The 16,217-nt window shown below is 37.9% G+C and overlaps 1 protein-coding gene across 1 annotated transcript in view; it reads left to right on the forward strand.

Moving 5' to 3' along the window:
- The first annotated feature begins 3,349 nt into the window (after window positions 1-3,349).
- The window catches only part of ADAMTS20 (ADAM metallopeptidase with thrombospondin type 1 motif 20), a 225,514-nt gene continuing 212,646 nt past the window's right edge, over window positions 3,350-16,217 (forward strand). Inside the window, exons 1-2 of the mRNA XM_002752357.6 lie at window positions 3,350-3,724; window positions 4,311-4,672. Of these exons, the coding sequence (XP_002752403.2) occupies window positions 3,634-3,724; window positions 4,311-4,672 (453 nt within the window). The 5' untranslated portion in view covers window positions 3,350-3,633. The remainder of the gene's footprint in view (window positions 3,725-4,310; window positions 4,673-16,217) is intronic.

The following is a 16,217-nucleotide window of genomic DNA, read 5'->3' on the forward strand; positions in this document are numbered from 1 at the left end:
ATAAAGAGTTTCTACTAAGCAATCGGTCATTTATAATTACAAATGAAGCAGTATCTATGGAGTCTCCTACAAAACCCACTTATTTGTATTTACTATTTCTCAGTTTTCTTCCTGTACTAGAGCAGAGGTTTTCAACTGGGGCCAATTTTGCCCTCAAGGGAGATTTGGCAATATATGGAAATATTTTTCATTGTACAACAGGGATGGGGTACTACTGGCATCTAGTGGGTGGAGGCCAGGAATACTGCTGAACATACTACAAAGCACAGCATAGCCCCCCATAACAAATAATCATCCAGTCCCCAAAATCAATGGTGCCTTGGTTAAGAAATCTTGAACTTCAGTGGCCAACTAATCCTTGTTTTCAAAAAACTTCCCAGGATTCAGCACTGAAAATCTTGCATCTTAGGAAACTCCCCAGTTTCAGGTAAATTATGAAGATTGACCACTTTAATTCCTACCTACTAATATTAGAAAAGCAGTCTGTATTCGAAGAGTTTATTCCTTTTAGTATGAACATTCAGTATTTCATAATCAGCATGAATATGCATTGAGAACATACTTGGTCCAGTATTATGTCAAGTATGTTACCTGTATTGTCTCTTTTAATCATCTTAACAATTGCATGAGATTACTATTATTAACTTTATTTTACAACTGAGAAAAGGTAGGCTCACATTACATGAATTTTCAACATTATATAGCTGCTTACAGTAGAATTAGAATTATAAAACAAGGTCTATTCACCTCTAAGTATAGTGAGAATATTTCTGTTTTGCAGGATTGAATATATTTTCTCCACACTGTGCCAAAAGCTGGTTGCATGGCGTGTATTTATAATGCTTAATGTCTCAATTACAAATCAAACAAAATTTTATTAATGATTATTATTGTTATTATTTTTAGAGACAGGATTTCGCTCTGTTGCTTAGACTGGAGTGGTAGCACGATCGTAGCTCACTGTAACCTTGGGCTCCTGGGGTCAGGAATGATCCTTCTGCCTCAGTCTCCCAAGTAGCTAGTTCCACAGGCAAGTGCCACAATATCTAATTAACTTTTTTTTTTGGTAGAAACAGGGGTCTCACTGTGTTGCCCAAACTGGTCTCAAACTCCTGCCTATGTGATTTTTCTACCTTTGTCCATCAAAGCACTGGGATCAGGGACCACTTATGAAATTTCTCTGACATACCATTTAGCTTAACTATTACCTCTGTGAAGCTCAAAGAAATTACATAATTCACTCTGGATTAGCATCAAGTAAGACTAAAATCTCTTTGGTTTCATATTTCATACTTTTTAAAGAACTCCATAAGCGATAGCTCTAATTATCAATGCGAGGAAATAGTTTGAATTAAATGGCATAGATTAGCTTATTCATGACATTTTCATTAGCAGAGTAGGAAGAAAGAAGAGAGATAATGTGAATACCATGACATTTATAGCTCAGTTTAACAAAAAGACATTTGGAGTCAGAAAGGATTTGTAGAAATCCAGCTTAGTTATTAGATACTGTATGACAACATAACATCTATCTTCTATGAAATGAGGAAAATGATACTTTTAACTGAACATTGTAAAGATAATAATGATATAAAATACACTTCCCACACACCTTGTCATTTATTTAAAAAATGAAAAAAAAATCCTCAGCCCCATTCTTAACATAGTAATTCCAAAAGTTACAGGAAGCTGAAAGTCAAATGCTTGATTGTAAATACTGCCCTGAGCAACAAACATTCAGTGATGGAAATGAAATATCAAATTTTCTCTGTAGTCAGCAAGGAGATCGCCAATTAAATAGATGCAGTTCTATTGTCTGTTATTTCTAGGAGACAAGGTATGGCTCCTAATGTGAAGACGTATTCAGAGCTGCAATGTAATTAAAATGACTCAATTGTAATGTACTGAAGGTAACCACTAAATAGACAGGTGTGGGTAAAGTCCATTTTTGTTTTGTTGAGAATAACAGTATACTTAGCTTAGGAAAAAAATCCCACCAGAAGTCTTTAATTCTCTGATGAATGAAATGTCACTTGTGAGAAAAGGGTACAAAAGAAGGGGAGTGATTGTGGAAGAATTACTATCACCAAGCTGGGTGATTTCCTTGGGAGATGTAATATTAAACTCTTTCCGTGAACAAGATTGTTCCACATTGGTGGTGAACAACAGGCCAAGTATATGACATAAAAGTGAAGAGGCATGCCATCAGAGGTCAATTCAAAGAGTGCAGAATTTCTATTGTTGAGAACTCAGAAGAGGAAGGGCAATCAGTGTTTTCCATTACGGTTGTGAAGATTTACTCATGTATTCCTTTTCTTTTTTTCTAACATTCTTTCTCTCCCCTGGTTGGATTTCAAGACAATCTGACTAGTCCCCTTTGTTTTCATACTGAGTATAGAGAAAAATAATTATGTAACCTGCAAATCAAACAGGTGGATTTGGGAAATGAGAAGTAGTACTAAAATAATTGCTTTCAGCTACCACTGAGGTGTATTGAATTTAACAGACACCTGGGGACAACTGGATTCAGAGCCACAATAATTGTTGAGGAGGATAATTGTGGATACATGAGGTTATTTGCATATTATAAACAAAGGGTATATGAATACTGTGGAACTAATAGCAAAATCTCCCACAGGCAGGGCGGATTCAAGTTTTGTGGGTCTTGACGTTCATATAATTTTGGAGGGCTCTTGATACAAAATTAAGTACAAAAATGAATATTAGAAATAAAAAAATAAACCACAATAAGTTACTAAAACTTTGGAGACTCAGATCCTTTACCTAAATTTCTTTCCGCAATTGCCACAAGTGCTTGCGTGCAAACTCGGCTTCCTCGACCACCTATGTCACTCCTCAACTCCCAGCAACTCCCAGCACACACAGGGGCCCTTGCAAGTGAGGTTCGGACACAGCTTCGTTGGTAGTATTCTCTGCCTACAAGAGCTTCTGTTGTAGCTTATTTTATTTTGTTTGAGAAGCCTAAAAGTACCGTGAAACACAAAAAACAAACTTACTATCTGATGCTTGTCATTTCATCTAAGAGCCCAAATCCTAAGGCACCTTTCACGTACGCGGGTGCTTGCATTTCTCTGGGTTTCACAGGTTCGGGGTTGGTGCCCCGCCGGGCTTCGGGGCTACTCAGCAAGTTGCGCGCCCACTGGGGCAGCGGGAAGGAACCGCACTCTGCCTGAGGCTGGGTGGGGAAGGGAGGCGGATGCGCGCGGGAGGGCGAGCGGTGGCCGCGCCTCCAGCTGATTGGCCGGGTTCAGCCCCTAGGGGCGGGCTCTCCCCGGCCCTCGCCGGCCCGGGGTGGGCTTTTACATTGGCACCGTTCCTGCTTAGGTCCAGTAGCTTCCCCGAGCCGAGCTGAACCTGAGGAGAGAGCTTCTGAGGGCGGTGCGGGCGCAGAAAGGGAGCGAGGCTACAGTGCGATGAAGCAGCGGCTCCGCGAGCGAAGACAGGCAGTTTGGCTAGACGAGCCGGCCCGGGGCCCTCGCTGCTGTTTCCCAGGCTTCTGAGGCGCGGAGAGCGGCGGGCGAGAGGGAGAAGAGGATCCAAGCGCGAGGGAAGCCAGCTCAGCGGCCGGCGTCTCCGGTGGGCCTCCCCCATCGGAGTCCCCTGGGTGGAACCATGCGGGTGGCCAAGTGGCTGGCAGGGCTGCTCTACCATGTCTCGCTCTTCATCGCCAGGTCTTGGGAAGTTCACTTCCACCCCAGACAAGGTAAAGTCACCGCTGGACGCCTTCAGCGGCGCCCTATGGGCGCGGGGCCCGAGTGGGACATGAGGGCAGAGGGGACGAGCGGCTCAGCCCGTTTGGGAACGCTGGCCCTGTAGGAGCTCCCGGGACTCTCAGACCGGTCTGCCCGAGAGGTCGCGACTGCGCCGGGTTTCGAGGAATCCCGCGCGCCTGGGACGCATCGCACTCCCGGGACCACGCGACTGGGGCGTGTGGGACTGGGGGGGTGGGGGCGTGCACCCAGAGGGAAGGAGACGGCGGCTGGGGAGGTGAGGAGGTACTGGGGAAGGTGGTGAGGAGGTACTGGGGAAGGAGGTGGGTTGCTTAGGGCCATTAGCGGTAGGGTCTTTGCTTGGGGAGGGTAGGGCAAATAGGGGGTGTGGGAAAGCAGAACACGAACAGTTCCAGTGCACGTGTGTGTGTGTGCGTGCGCACCAGCATGTGTGCATTTGTCATGCCCCTAGCTGTACCGGGACCTGGGACCTTTAACGGGGACGTTGGGTAGAAGAAGTTTGGGGATGGGCAATGAGGAACGCATGGGAGCTCACGGGACCTGTCGCTGTGGTTGCAGAAGCCCTGGTGAGGACACTGGCCTCCTACGAAGTAGTGATCCCTGAGCGGGTCAATGAGTTTGGAGAAGTGTTCCCTCAGAGCCACCACTTCAGCCGGAAGAAACGCAGCTCCGAGGCGCTGGAACCCGCGCCGTTCAGGACCCACTATCGCCTCACTGCCTACGGGCACCTCTTCCAGCTGAACCTGACCGCGGATGCATCCTTTCTGGCCGCCGGCTACACCGAGGTGCACTTGGGAGCCCCGGAGCGCGGGGCCTGGGAGAGTGGCGCAGGGTCCTCAGACCTGCGCCATTGCTTCTACAGCGGCCAGGTCAACTTTCAGGAGGATCTCAAGGCTGTCGTCAGCGTATGCGGAGGCCTGGTAAGCGTCCTTGGTTCATTTGGCATTTTCTCGGGATCCAGGCAAGGACTGCATTCAGGGAACATGACCTCGGGTTTTGAAGTTGGTGGTTGATGACCCTAGAGTTCAGGGTGGGCCACCAGAAGGATTAACACCAAGCCAGAGGCAACTCCTTCAGAGGCCTCTCTACCAGGATGAGTGCGTCTCTGCCTGCTGGGCAAAAACCGACACTCTGTGCAATGCTGAAAGAGTATCTTTCTTGAAAGTGTCAGACGCTGGAGTGGTGATCAGGGATTGGCCGGTGGGACCACTATTAAAAGCGGAATGTGGTTTCCAACTGGAGGGCAGGATGTTTAACTCAGATGTACCTTTTCATGGTCCTACTGAGCCACAATCCCCTGGATTTACTTATATAACTTTGTTTATGGAATTTGATAGAGGGAAAGGATAATGAATATACATAAAATGAAAAGACTCCCATTGGCAAAGTCTGAATAGGCAAAGTTTGTTTTGTTGATGGTATGGGGATGGCCTGTGAAGTAGAGTAGGGAAGAAGATGAATCTGTTTAAAATGCATCAAACTTGAAACTCTCTATCTACAAAGATCTATTGGTTTTGTCTATTATACTTTTGGGTTGATAATGGGTATACACTATCCAGATAACTACACCAAGTATAATGTGATATAGTATCATTTTATTGATAACAAAGCTGCAATGTCTGTGGAAATGATACAATCATAATTGAAGGAAATGTTCAGTGTCAGAGGTTAGTGAATATAAAGATGTAACTTTTTGCCATACGAGTTCATGGAACCCAGGGTAAAGACAATTGTTTTAAAACATATATAGCCTCACTTCTGTGGTAACTCCTCTGACAAATTCGTATTCAAGAAAAAACAAGAACTAGGAATTTGGTTACAGGATTTTACTGATCCTAAGTATCTAGCTTTTGTTTAGCAGGATACACACTTACACAAAAGATACCTTTAGAAAGGTGTTCAAAGTTATTTTTAGAACATCAACACTTTATTCTTTGATTAAGTAAAAAGTTGATAACATTTCTCTCCAGTTCAAATGTAATACTCCTTTGGCTTGATTGATTTAAGATGTCTTCCTGGATGTGAGCTCTTTTGCAAGCAATTATCTTGAGTTGTTTTTTACATGAAATACCTAGAACTATTTCCTTTCTTTCGTCCATGTAAAATACTTGCAACATCACAATGGCAGAATCACACTCTAATATTTACATAGCTACCTATACTTCAAAGGACAAAAATATTCTCTAAAACCTTTCTAAAATAATGTTTGGTTTGTCTGGAAAATTCTAGATTTGCTATCACAATTTTGTCATGATCAATACGTTTTCTCATAGGAAACCATTCTAGATGGGTAGGCATAATTGGGAATGATGCTTATGCTCATTTTGATTCATAATGCTGATGTAGTTCAAATTATTATTCAGCATGCTTTTTAAAAAAAATTTTAATTTTTTGTGGGTACATAGTAGATACATATATTTATGATTAATTTTTTTTGAATTCAGAAAGCAGTTAAAAACATTTTTGAGTCATAAATGGAGTTCATCCTTTCTAGTCACTGTGTCAGTTTGAATACAATTGACTAAGTCATCATCATGCATACTTTTTTGTTTTATTACTTAGTTCATTTTATTAACATATCTTAAAATTAATATTGAGTAATATTTTTATAATGTTAGGTGTGAAGATTTATTATTTTCTCATTTATGTGGGTAATTTAATGTATTATACAATATATTATGTATAAGTTAATCAGCAATGTTTATCTTCTTTAGCAATGTACTTATTAATCAAATATGAAATCAATCATTTATGTTATATACATTTTATAATAAAACATTCAGAACAAAATTAATTTAGTTGAGGGATTACTAGAAATTATAAATCAAGTGATTTGTTCTGAATGTTCTTTTACTAAATTTTTATAGGGAAAAATCCCCTATAGGAGTCACACTGTCAATGGCAAGTAAATAATTCCATTATCATGCATTATTAATCTGAAATATTTATGTATTTTGCTTTTGATTAACTTATCAATATTATCAGCAGTTGTTGATTTAACATTTAAACACTTTTTTCATATCTCCAAAACTCAGCTTTGTTTTACATAATTTCTTTGCATTTGTATAAGGCTAAATTGAGTACAACAATCATTGTAGAGACAGAAATATTTCAGTAACATTGCCAATAACTAGAGGTACCAAGATCTACATTTTTTTTCAGTAATATGATTATAACTAATTGTAAGTCTAAATTACTGAAGAGATTGGTGACTTGTTAAAATTTCTCATTTTTTATGCTAACACTAGAACAGATATTAGCTACCTATTTATGATTATATATATTTATTTCTATCCTGACTCTAAGATTAAATTTGTTTGGATTAGTAGTTTCATTAAACAATAGAACCTGGTAGATTTTAGAATACATTTGTAATTATACCAGATTCCTATTTTAGTCTCAGATCAGCCTTTAGTCTTTACATCTAGGTAAATTGTAGTATCTGAAGCCCGGACAAGCTGAGTTTTTGCGGATGAATGTTGATACAAAGCTTGGGAATTCAATAATGCTAACCTTACGACCCTGCTCCTACTTGCTTCCTAATTTATCTTTGTCACCTTGTGTACTTGACATCTGGCTTTGGCCTCTGTCAGTCCATTAAACATTAAGGTTGAAGTTTGCTGAAGGATTCTCAGAGCCAATCTTATTAATTTAGAGATGTTTTCTTCTTTTTCTAGTTGCTTTTTGCTTTACTTTAGTTTTACTTTTAATCAAGAATGGATGTCATATTTTATCAAATGCTTTTCGTGCATATATTGAAATGAACATCCAATCTCATTTTTTTTTCTGTGAATGGGTATTGTTTTATACATTGGTCGATTTAAGAATACATTGACCATTGATGGAAACTGACTATATACAGGGTCATAACGTGTTATGAGGTCTTTGAATTGTTTGAGAGAGGGGTGAAGAAATTTTACAGTCCTTCAGTCCCACAAGTGTCTGGTGATGTCCTTTGTGCCATAGTTTCTTTTTATTTTTCTATTACCAGAAGTGATTTCTGGGCCTGAGATCTTATGGCCCTTTTTCTCCTTGCTCAGTGAGAGCTCACTGGTCTTGACTTATCCTCCCCTGGACTCTCACTAGTGCTGTATGTCCCTCTGAATTCTGGCTGTAACATCCACTTGATTTCTTGTCTCAGTGATTTATTGTGCAGCTTTCAAATACAAAGTACTGCTGCATTGCCCTCTCCAGGTAAACTGGTTTGGTGATGCTATTGCTATTCTTGCAGACTCATCTAAAGGCTTCATTCAAGCCCTCTCTGGCATTTGAGAGTCAAGAGGGACTCTTGTCAAACTCTTCTACACCTCTAAATTTGTGTGTAGGGAACCTTTTCAGAGGGTTCCTTTCTTGAGTCCCACATAGTCAGCATCTGGGAACACTCCTTTTGGCAGTATTTAAACAATGTAATATGCCTTTTGTTTCTGGGATATTCTTCTTTAAACTCCCAGTGGAGAAGTTAATGTGCATACATCTTACCATCTGTTTTCTTTGCCTTCATTGCCCTTTATTCCCCAGTATCTACTGAGTTCCCTTTTCACATCTCATTTAATTGACCTATAGCCTTTCCATCTTCCCAACTGAAATAAACTCTCCCCTTCCCTTCTCTGGTGGCGGCTGGAAAATGTGGCTTTTAGAGAAAAAGAATAAAAAACAAATCAAAAGAATATTTTCAAAATATCTCTACAACCATTTGTTAAAGTTGACACCCCAATGTATTTATTGATTTTGATTAGTTGCTAGTGTTGAATTAACCCCAAGCATGTGAATTAATACTTTCTTTTAATTTCTATATGGTTAATTTTCCTCCACTTTTAGAAGTTTTGGTATTTTTGTGTTTTTCTCTGAACAATAAGTAGTGTTGTTTAAGTTTTTCCTAAGTGTTTTGAAAAACCAGAAGAATCTAAGAATGTGGCAGAAGTTTTCTTTGTTTAACAGGTATATAGTTCTTGCTTTTCTAATCTTCTCTATAATTTTTATTTTCCATAAGTGTATTTATTCATCCCATGATTCAAACATTTCTGAACAAAGATTTTTCATTTCCCAAATATATAAAAGGTATAAAAATGGAACTAATTCATAAAATTATCTATAAGTAATGTAATGGCTAATTAAACTCTTTGTGTTTAATGCGTTGATAGGCTATCACAGCATGTATAGTTACCAGACCTTGATATCCCTATATTTAACTCTAAACTTCTTCTTTATGGTCATATTATTTATCAATTCATAATGTTGATAAATACTCTTGCCAAAGTATTTAGCGATCAGTATTTAATAAGTTTGCATATACTTGTCAGGATAGAATGTACAAATTTTGCACAGCCTATTTCTGATAATCCCTTTTGCTTCTGGTAGCCCTTTTATCATATTGCATAGGGTGTTCACATCTTCCCAAGGCCCTCGGGGATTAACTCAACTGCCTAGACAGTTAATCTCACTATTTCTTGGTGGGATTTGAGGCAATGCAGTCTTTGGGTTGAAGGAAACAGTTTCCAGATGTCATAAAACCAGATATTGCATGTGACTTATACAGTATTCTCACGGAGTATCTTGTAGTGGCTATGTGTACTTTTGAAGTTTCTCACATGAACCATTCTGCAACATGTCAAGCACTGCCTCTTTGATGACTGATTATTGAGTTACTTTAGTAACTTCTTGTTCAGACAGGAAATAAAAATATGGAAACTATCAATAGTGTTTTTACTGTTTTTTTTTTTTTGGTGTATTCTAGCAAAATTTTAGTTTTATTATTTTCTAAACTTTCTACTTTTCCAGAACTAATATAGCCTTGATTATTACACATGCCATTCTGTATTCATATTTTTTCTTATTGGGAAAACTGATAAGAACCTCTTTTGGTTATTCATGTACTTGCTCCAATACTAATCAAACAACAGTAAGGAAAGTTTCCTATGCTGTTCTTTTAACTTTCTAGTGTCCAGGTCCTTCAAGAAGCAGATGCAAAGATAAGATTTTATGTAAGGGAAGTGTCTATGTTAGAGAAACTAAGAGGAGAGCTGGGAGAGCTATGTACGTCCAAAACAGGTGAAAAAAAAAGAGGATGAGAATGTTGGGTAATAGCATCGTAGGGTGCCGAGCAGTCCAAGCAAGGCTGAGCAAAGTCGTCCTTGAGTCAGACTTGGCCAGAAGAAGAGTCCCATGCCTCTCAAGAATAGGCTTGCCATAGTGTCCCTGCTGTACTCAGTTATAGACAGGGAGTAGACCTTGGGAGTTATGGCCAGGGTGTGAACACTGTTATGGATTTCAAAGTGCGTTTGCTGAAGTGCATAGCATAAAAAGTGGTATGTAAACTTGAGGAACAGATAATGAAGGAGTAATTAGATTTGTGAGACCCCTGCTGGGCAAGACTTCTCAACTGGACTTTGAGGGATGAATAAACATGTGGATATGAAAATTCAAGGGCTTCTTGTGGATCTGTGCAGTTGAAAAATAGGGTAGATCGGGTAGTGAGGGTTTAAGGCCAAGGTTGGAATCAGGTTGTAAAGGTCCTGAAATGCATTGCAAAAGAGTGAGAGCTTGAACAGTATGTGGTAGCTTTTTTCAATGTGTTAGGAGGCACATGTCCTCTTATGCAACATTGTGTAGCATACAGGAGAGGCAGTATGTCACTGAGAAGACCACTGTTGTAGTCTACTACCCTACTGTGGGTAAGGAAGAGAGGCTACTTAAATTAATGTGGTTGCAGCGGGAAAGGAGAAGAGTGGGTACCTGTGGAAGGTATGCTACTGTAGACCAGTGCTTCTCAACTGGGAGCAGTTTTGTCTCCCAGAAGACATTTGGCAATGTCTGGGGACAATTTTAGTTGTCGTAACTGTGAGTCTATTGAGGAGAGCATGCTACTGGCAAAGCATGGGTGGAGGCCAGCAACATCCCACAATACATAACACAGCCCCCTACAAAAAAGATTTATCAAACTGTCCATAGTGCTGAAGTGGAGCATCCTTGCAGAAGACTCCTTAGAATTTTGGAGCATTAGCAAAGGAGACCAAAATGGTATTAATGACTCTGGCTTAAATGAATGAGTAATCTTGTAGATATTAACCAAAAAAGACATGACAGAGGAAAAGGTGACAAGAAAGGTAATTATTCTGGAGACACTTGTTTGATTCTATCACAGATTCACTCTAATCCTCATAATTGCTTGAATTTATGTTTGCTCTTCTCTCTGTGTTGAAAGTCCTTTCCCTCAACCTCGAACCTATCCTTTCTGATCCATTTTAAGCCACTTTCCTTTTTCCCTGATCTTCTCTGGGCAAAATTGACCAGGCCTTCCTTGTTGCACCAGTTGATTTTTTATGCATGTATACTCTCATTACATGTTAAAGTTATTTGTCTGCATTTATATTTCATTTATAGAATTAGGAGGTAGAAATGAGAGTCATTTCTTTTAGCACCTCATATATAGAATTACTCAATACATTATGAATAAGATAAGCAGCTAACTTTTATTTATATATGCCAAATATTTAGCTAGCTCATCTGCATGTCAGTCATTCGATGGAGGGAAATTATTTTAGCAATTTTAGCTAAAGTACTTGGTCATATTTAAGAAATTTTGCATTGACTAAATCTTTTCAGGTGATACGTAAGTTAATTGTGTTCTATTTATTACTTCATTCATTTGAGCTCACATCACACCCTTGTTTTTCGTGGCTTTATTTCTGTTGCAATTATTGTAATTACTGTTTCTATGAAATATATTTAAGCTGTCCAACTCATACTAATATGCAGAGGAAAAAACATATTATTCATTTATTTCAACAATTACTTATCAGTCATTTATTATGTAACAGCCACTATTAGGTTTTGGTGGTACAGTTATGTGTTTTCTATTGGAAAAGTATTATATTTATTAATTAAAAATATGTTTTTGAGCGATTTAAATAATTTGTAACTATAGTAAGAGCATAGAGAAAGTATACTGGCTCTTGCCTTTCTCAGCCCAAAGGTGACACAAACCAATTTTATGTACATTCTATTGAGGATAACTAGTTGCCTGGTTCTACCTAGATGTAAAGAGGCTGGAAAATGAGGAGCACTGATTTTTTTTTGTAGGAGAAAGGAAGGAACATCCATATTGGTGATCACCAATAGTCTACCACAGGCTGCCCTTCTGTTCACCATACAGATCACACATCAAACACACTCATCTTGTCTATGAGGAGAAAACTCAAAGTTCCCACAGGGGCACTGCCTCTTCCTCAATGTCCAGGATCTCTGGATAATGCTGTCTTCTCCATAAAGTCAAGATTTGGCTCTTTGTAGCTTGGAAAAATATGAATTAAAAAGATAAATTATTTTCAGCTACCAGCCAAGTATACAGCATGACCAGCATGACTACAACTCTAACCTCAACTTGCTATAGAAACAAAAGGATACATCTAGTAGTCACTGATATTTAACAATTTTTGACTCCTGAAGAGTAATTGTGGATACTCATTACTCTGGAAGGAGGGGAATTGTTTGATTACTCTTCTTTCTTTTTTTCCTTTGAGACAAGATCTTGCTCTGTTACCTAGGATGGAGTGCAGTGGCACGATGGCATGGTAATAACTCACTGCAGCCTTGAACTCTTCGGCTCAAACACATCTTCTGATTCAGCCTCCCAAGTGGCTGGAGACTGCAGGCACAAGCCACCACACCTGACTAGTTTTTGTTGTTGTTGTTTTTTAATTTTTAGTTGAGATGGTGTCTCCTTATGTTGACAAGGCTGGTCTTGAACTCCTGGCCTCAAGTAGTATTCCTGCCCCAGACTCCCAAAGTGTTGGGATTATAGGCATGAGCCACAGTGCCCAGCCCTTGGTTTTGGCTGGGATCCTGGAACCTCAATTGCCCAGGTCCTTGGTTCAGCCTTCTGAAAGGCTCTTGTCCATCTTCCACCCTGGTAACATCTAAAATGGAGTCTCAGGAGGATGTTGTCTTGAGGGAGCTTCAAGAATGCTGGGGTAATTCTGAAAACCTATAGGTTATTTTACAATGAACTTAGTCAAGGGATTTTTCAGTCCAGGCTAGTGTTTTCTTTGACAGTATAGTCCTTCTAAAACTTAATTGGCTTCTGATAGCAGACCAAGTTTTGATAATTGCTTCAAGTTAGTTTTCTGTGACAGTTGCCTAAGCCTAAAAGGCATTTATTTTAAATTTGTGAATGCCAAGAAGTTATTACAAGGGAAAGCTAAATTTTGAATTCTCATTTTACAGGTAAACCAAATAAAATTCCAACTGTACTAAAGTAAAAGAAAATGACAATATATTGCAATTTTCAGATAGGGAAAAAAATACAAAGGAAGATATAACAAATAAAAAAAAATTGCTTTGCCCAAATAATAATTGAAGAGTACCATGCAAACATAATTATAAATAAGTTTAAAAGTAAACTAGGAAAATATATACTACACATATTACAGGTGGTCTTGCATATGTATGCCATATGTTCCTCTAGATATTATATTTATCTTTGTGTCTGTTTTAAAGTAATATTGCTTTAGAACATATTGGCAATGTATCACATGCATGTTTCCATTATAGACCTACAAAATAGTTTTTAATGATTTCTGATTATTTTAAATTTCTCATTATTATGATTTTTGATTTTATATTTTCACGGATATTTTGGTGACAGGTTGGGAGAGGCTGTCTGAGGACCACTACCCAGACCCACAAGAACATGGCCATTTCTTTGATAGTTCTCTCCTCTTTTTAATTAGTTCATATGCCTTCATAACACCTTAGTGCCCATAAGAATGAGAAATATTACAGAATTTATGCCATGTTTATCAAGGCTGCTGGGGGACACTTTTTGAACTTGTGTCTTTTAGCTACATAAATCTTGGGTAGATGAGTCTAGAGTCTTTGTTTTATTTTCTTGATTTGAGCAGCCCAGGACTTGGTAAGAGACCAGTCCCTTTTTAAAAGTAAGGTACCAGCAATGTATTTATTTCTTTTTTATTGTTTCACTTTTGTACTAAGATCTGGAATTGTCTCAGAATGTGGAAGGTAAATAATACTGCTAGAGAAGAGAAGAATAATTTATCTTTAGGAAAAAAAAAAACCTTACAATGAATTTTCTGTTTATGTATCTGGAGATAATTCTTGTGTTTTCTTCATATCATTGATTCATTCATTTATTCAATGTGTGATTGTGTATAATGCACTATTTCCTAGGCACGACTAATGGTGTTACAAGCAGAAACTCTCAGAGAGAGAAAGCTTTTTACATTTTTACTTATCACCAAATAAAAATTAATCTCAGAGTTTATATTTGTGGTAACATTTATACTCTGCCAGTGGTAAAAACAGTGGCTGTTAATTTGTTTTTTTAGTGGAGAATTACTCTTCTTGTTTCAAAATATGTTCAATTGCAAAACAATTATTGAACATCTATTATTAATATCCCTTAAACACATATTAACCTTTTAGGAAATTGGGTAGATATAATTATTTCAATTTTTTTTTTTTACAGATGATGGAACTGAGGGTCAAAGATATAAAGTAACTTACCTAAGATTCCATGAGTATATTAACACAGAACTCATACCTGGGCCTTCTTCTTATATATCATCATACTGATTCTTATGATACGATTTATGATTAAAGATGGAAAAACCAAAGTATTTTAGTCAACACTTCAGTAGTATCTTATTTCCAAACGTTCTCCAGTTGACAGAGTTTAATGTGATAACTATAAATGATTTGGGAAAAGAGTTCAAAGGGTTTGTATTTTGTATTTGTTGTTATTACCCTTTAATGAAATCTGAGAGTATCTTATTAACTGTAGCAAAAATACATGTGTTTGCTATGTATTTTGAAAAAAATTATATGGGTAATGCCATGATACTGAAAAAAAAAAAACATTTAGAAAACAAATTATATACAATCTTCTAAACATATAAAAATTTTGGCCTATGGGAATAAATTGGAGCCAGTTTTATAGTCACTGAACTGCCTTTCAAAACAGCTTGGCAAATAAAAATTATTAAGTAATTAAGAAACTCCTACCCAAGTGAAAACTAGTTTCACTGCTTTTGATAGCCATTTAAAGAAATGTTGAGATTTGATTGACATTTATCATGAATTAAATAGCAGGGCCCATCTGCAGATAGGCATGTTGCTAAAAATATGACATGATCTAAACACATTTCTATGAACCACCTGTTTTTGTTAAGTCCTCCAATTCCTTGCTGGGTTCTTAGGAGCCTTTAGGCAAAGCCCTAATATTTTAATTATTTGAACATAAAGTCCACTGCAGTAGGGTTGGTTATAGAAAAATTGATGGAAGCAAAATACTTCTAAGTCTTTCATTAATAAATAAAAAGGACAAATATTTGCCATTATTTTTGAACTTAGTGTTTTCAAACATACAAGCTTTTCATTTAAGCTACAAAGGTGATTTTTTAAAAGGCTAGAGTGTTCTAGCACAACTTAAAAGGGGGTGCTATGGCCTATAGATAGAACTATATTTTCTTCTTACATAGGAACACAGATTGGACCAATTGCAGTTTTATTGTCATGTTAAAATAGTACCTCCTAGTCAGAGTTTGATCCAAAAGGAGGTTAACAAAATTCTGTGGTCTTATTCACCAATAATAGACAAAAAGAGAGCCAAATCATGAATGACCTCCCATTCACAATTGCTACAAAGAGAATTAAATATCTAGGAATACAACTTACAAGGGATGTCAAGGACCTCTTCAAGGAGAACTATAAACCACTGCTCAAGAAAATAAGAGAGGACACAAACAAATAGAAAAACATTCCATGCTCATGGTTAGGAAGAATCAATATGGTGAAAATGGTCATACTGCCCAAAGTAATTTATAGATTCAATGCTATCCCCATCAAGCTGCCATTGACTTTCTTCAGAGAATTAGAAAATACCTACTTTAAATTTTATTTGGAACCAGAAAGAGCTCACATAGCCAAGACAATCCTAAGCACAAAGAACAAAGCTGGAGGCATCATGCTACGTGACTTCAAACTATACTACAAGTATACAGTAACCAAAACAGCACGATACTGGTACCAAACAGATATGTAGGTCAGTGGAGCACCACAGAGTCCTCTGAAATAACATCATATGTCTACAACCATCTGATCTTTGACAAACATGACAAAAACAAGTAAAGGGGAAAGGATTTTCTATTTAATAAATGCTGTTGGGAAAACTGGCTAACTGTATGCAGAAAACTGAAATTAGACTCCTTCCTTATGCCTTACACAAAAATTAACTTCAGATGGATTAAAGACTTAAACATAAGACCTAAAACCATAAAAAACCTAGAGGAAAACCTAGGCAATGAGGGATACCATTTAGGACATAGCATGGACAAAGATTTCATGACTAAAATACCAAAAGCAATTGCAACAAAAGCCAAAATAGGCAAATGGGATCTAATTAAACTAAAGAGCTGCACAGCAAAAGAATCTATCATCAGAGTGAACAGG

The sequence above is a fragment of the Callithrix jacchus genome, chromosome 9 (assembly GCF_049354715.1).
Source record: "Callithrix jacchus isolate 240 chromosome 9, calJac240_pri, whole genome shotgun sequence".
NCBI lineage: Eukaryota > Metazoa > Chordata > Mammalia > Primates > Cebidae > Callithrix > Callithrix jacchus.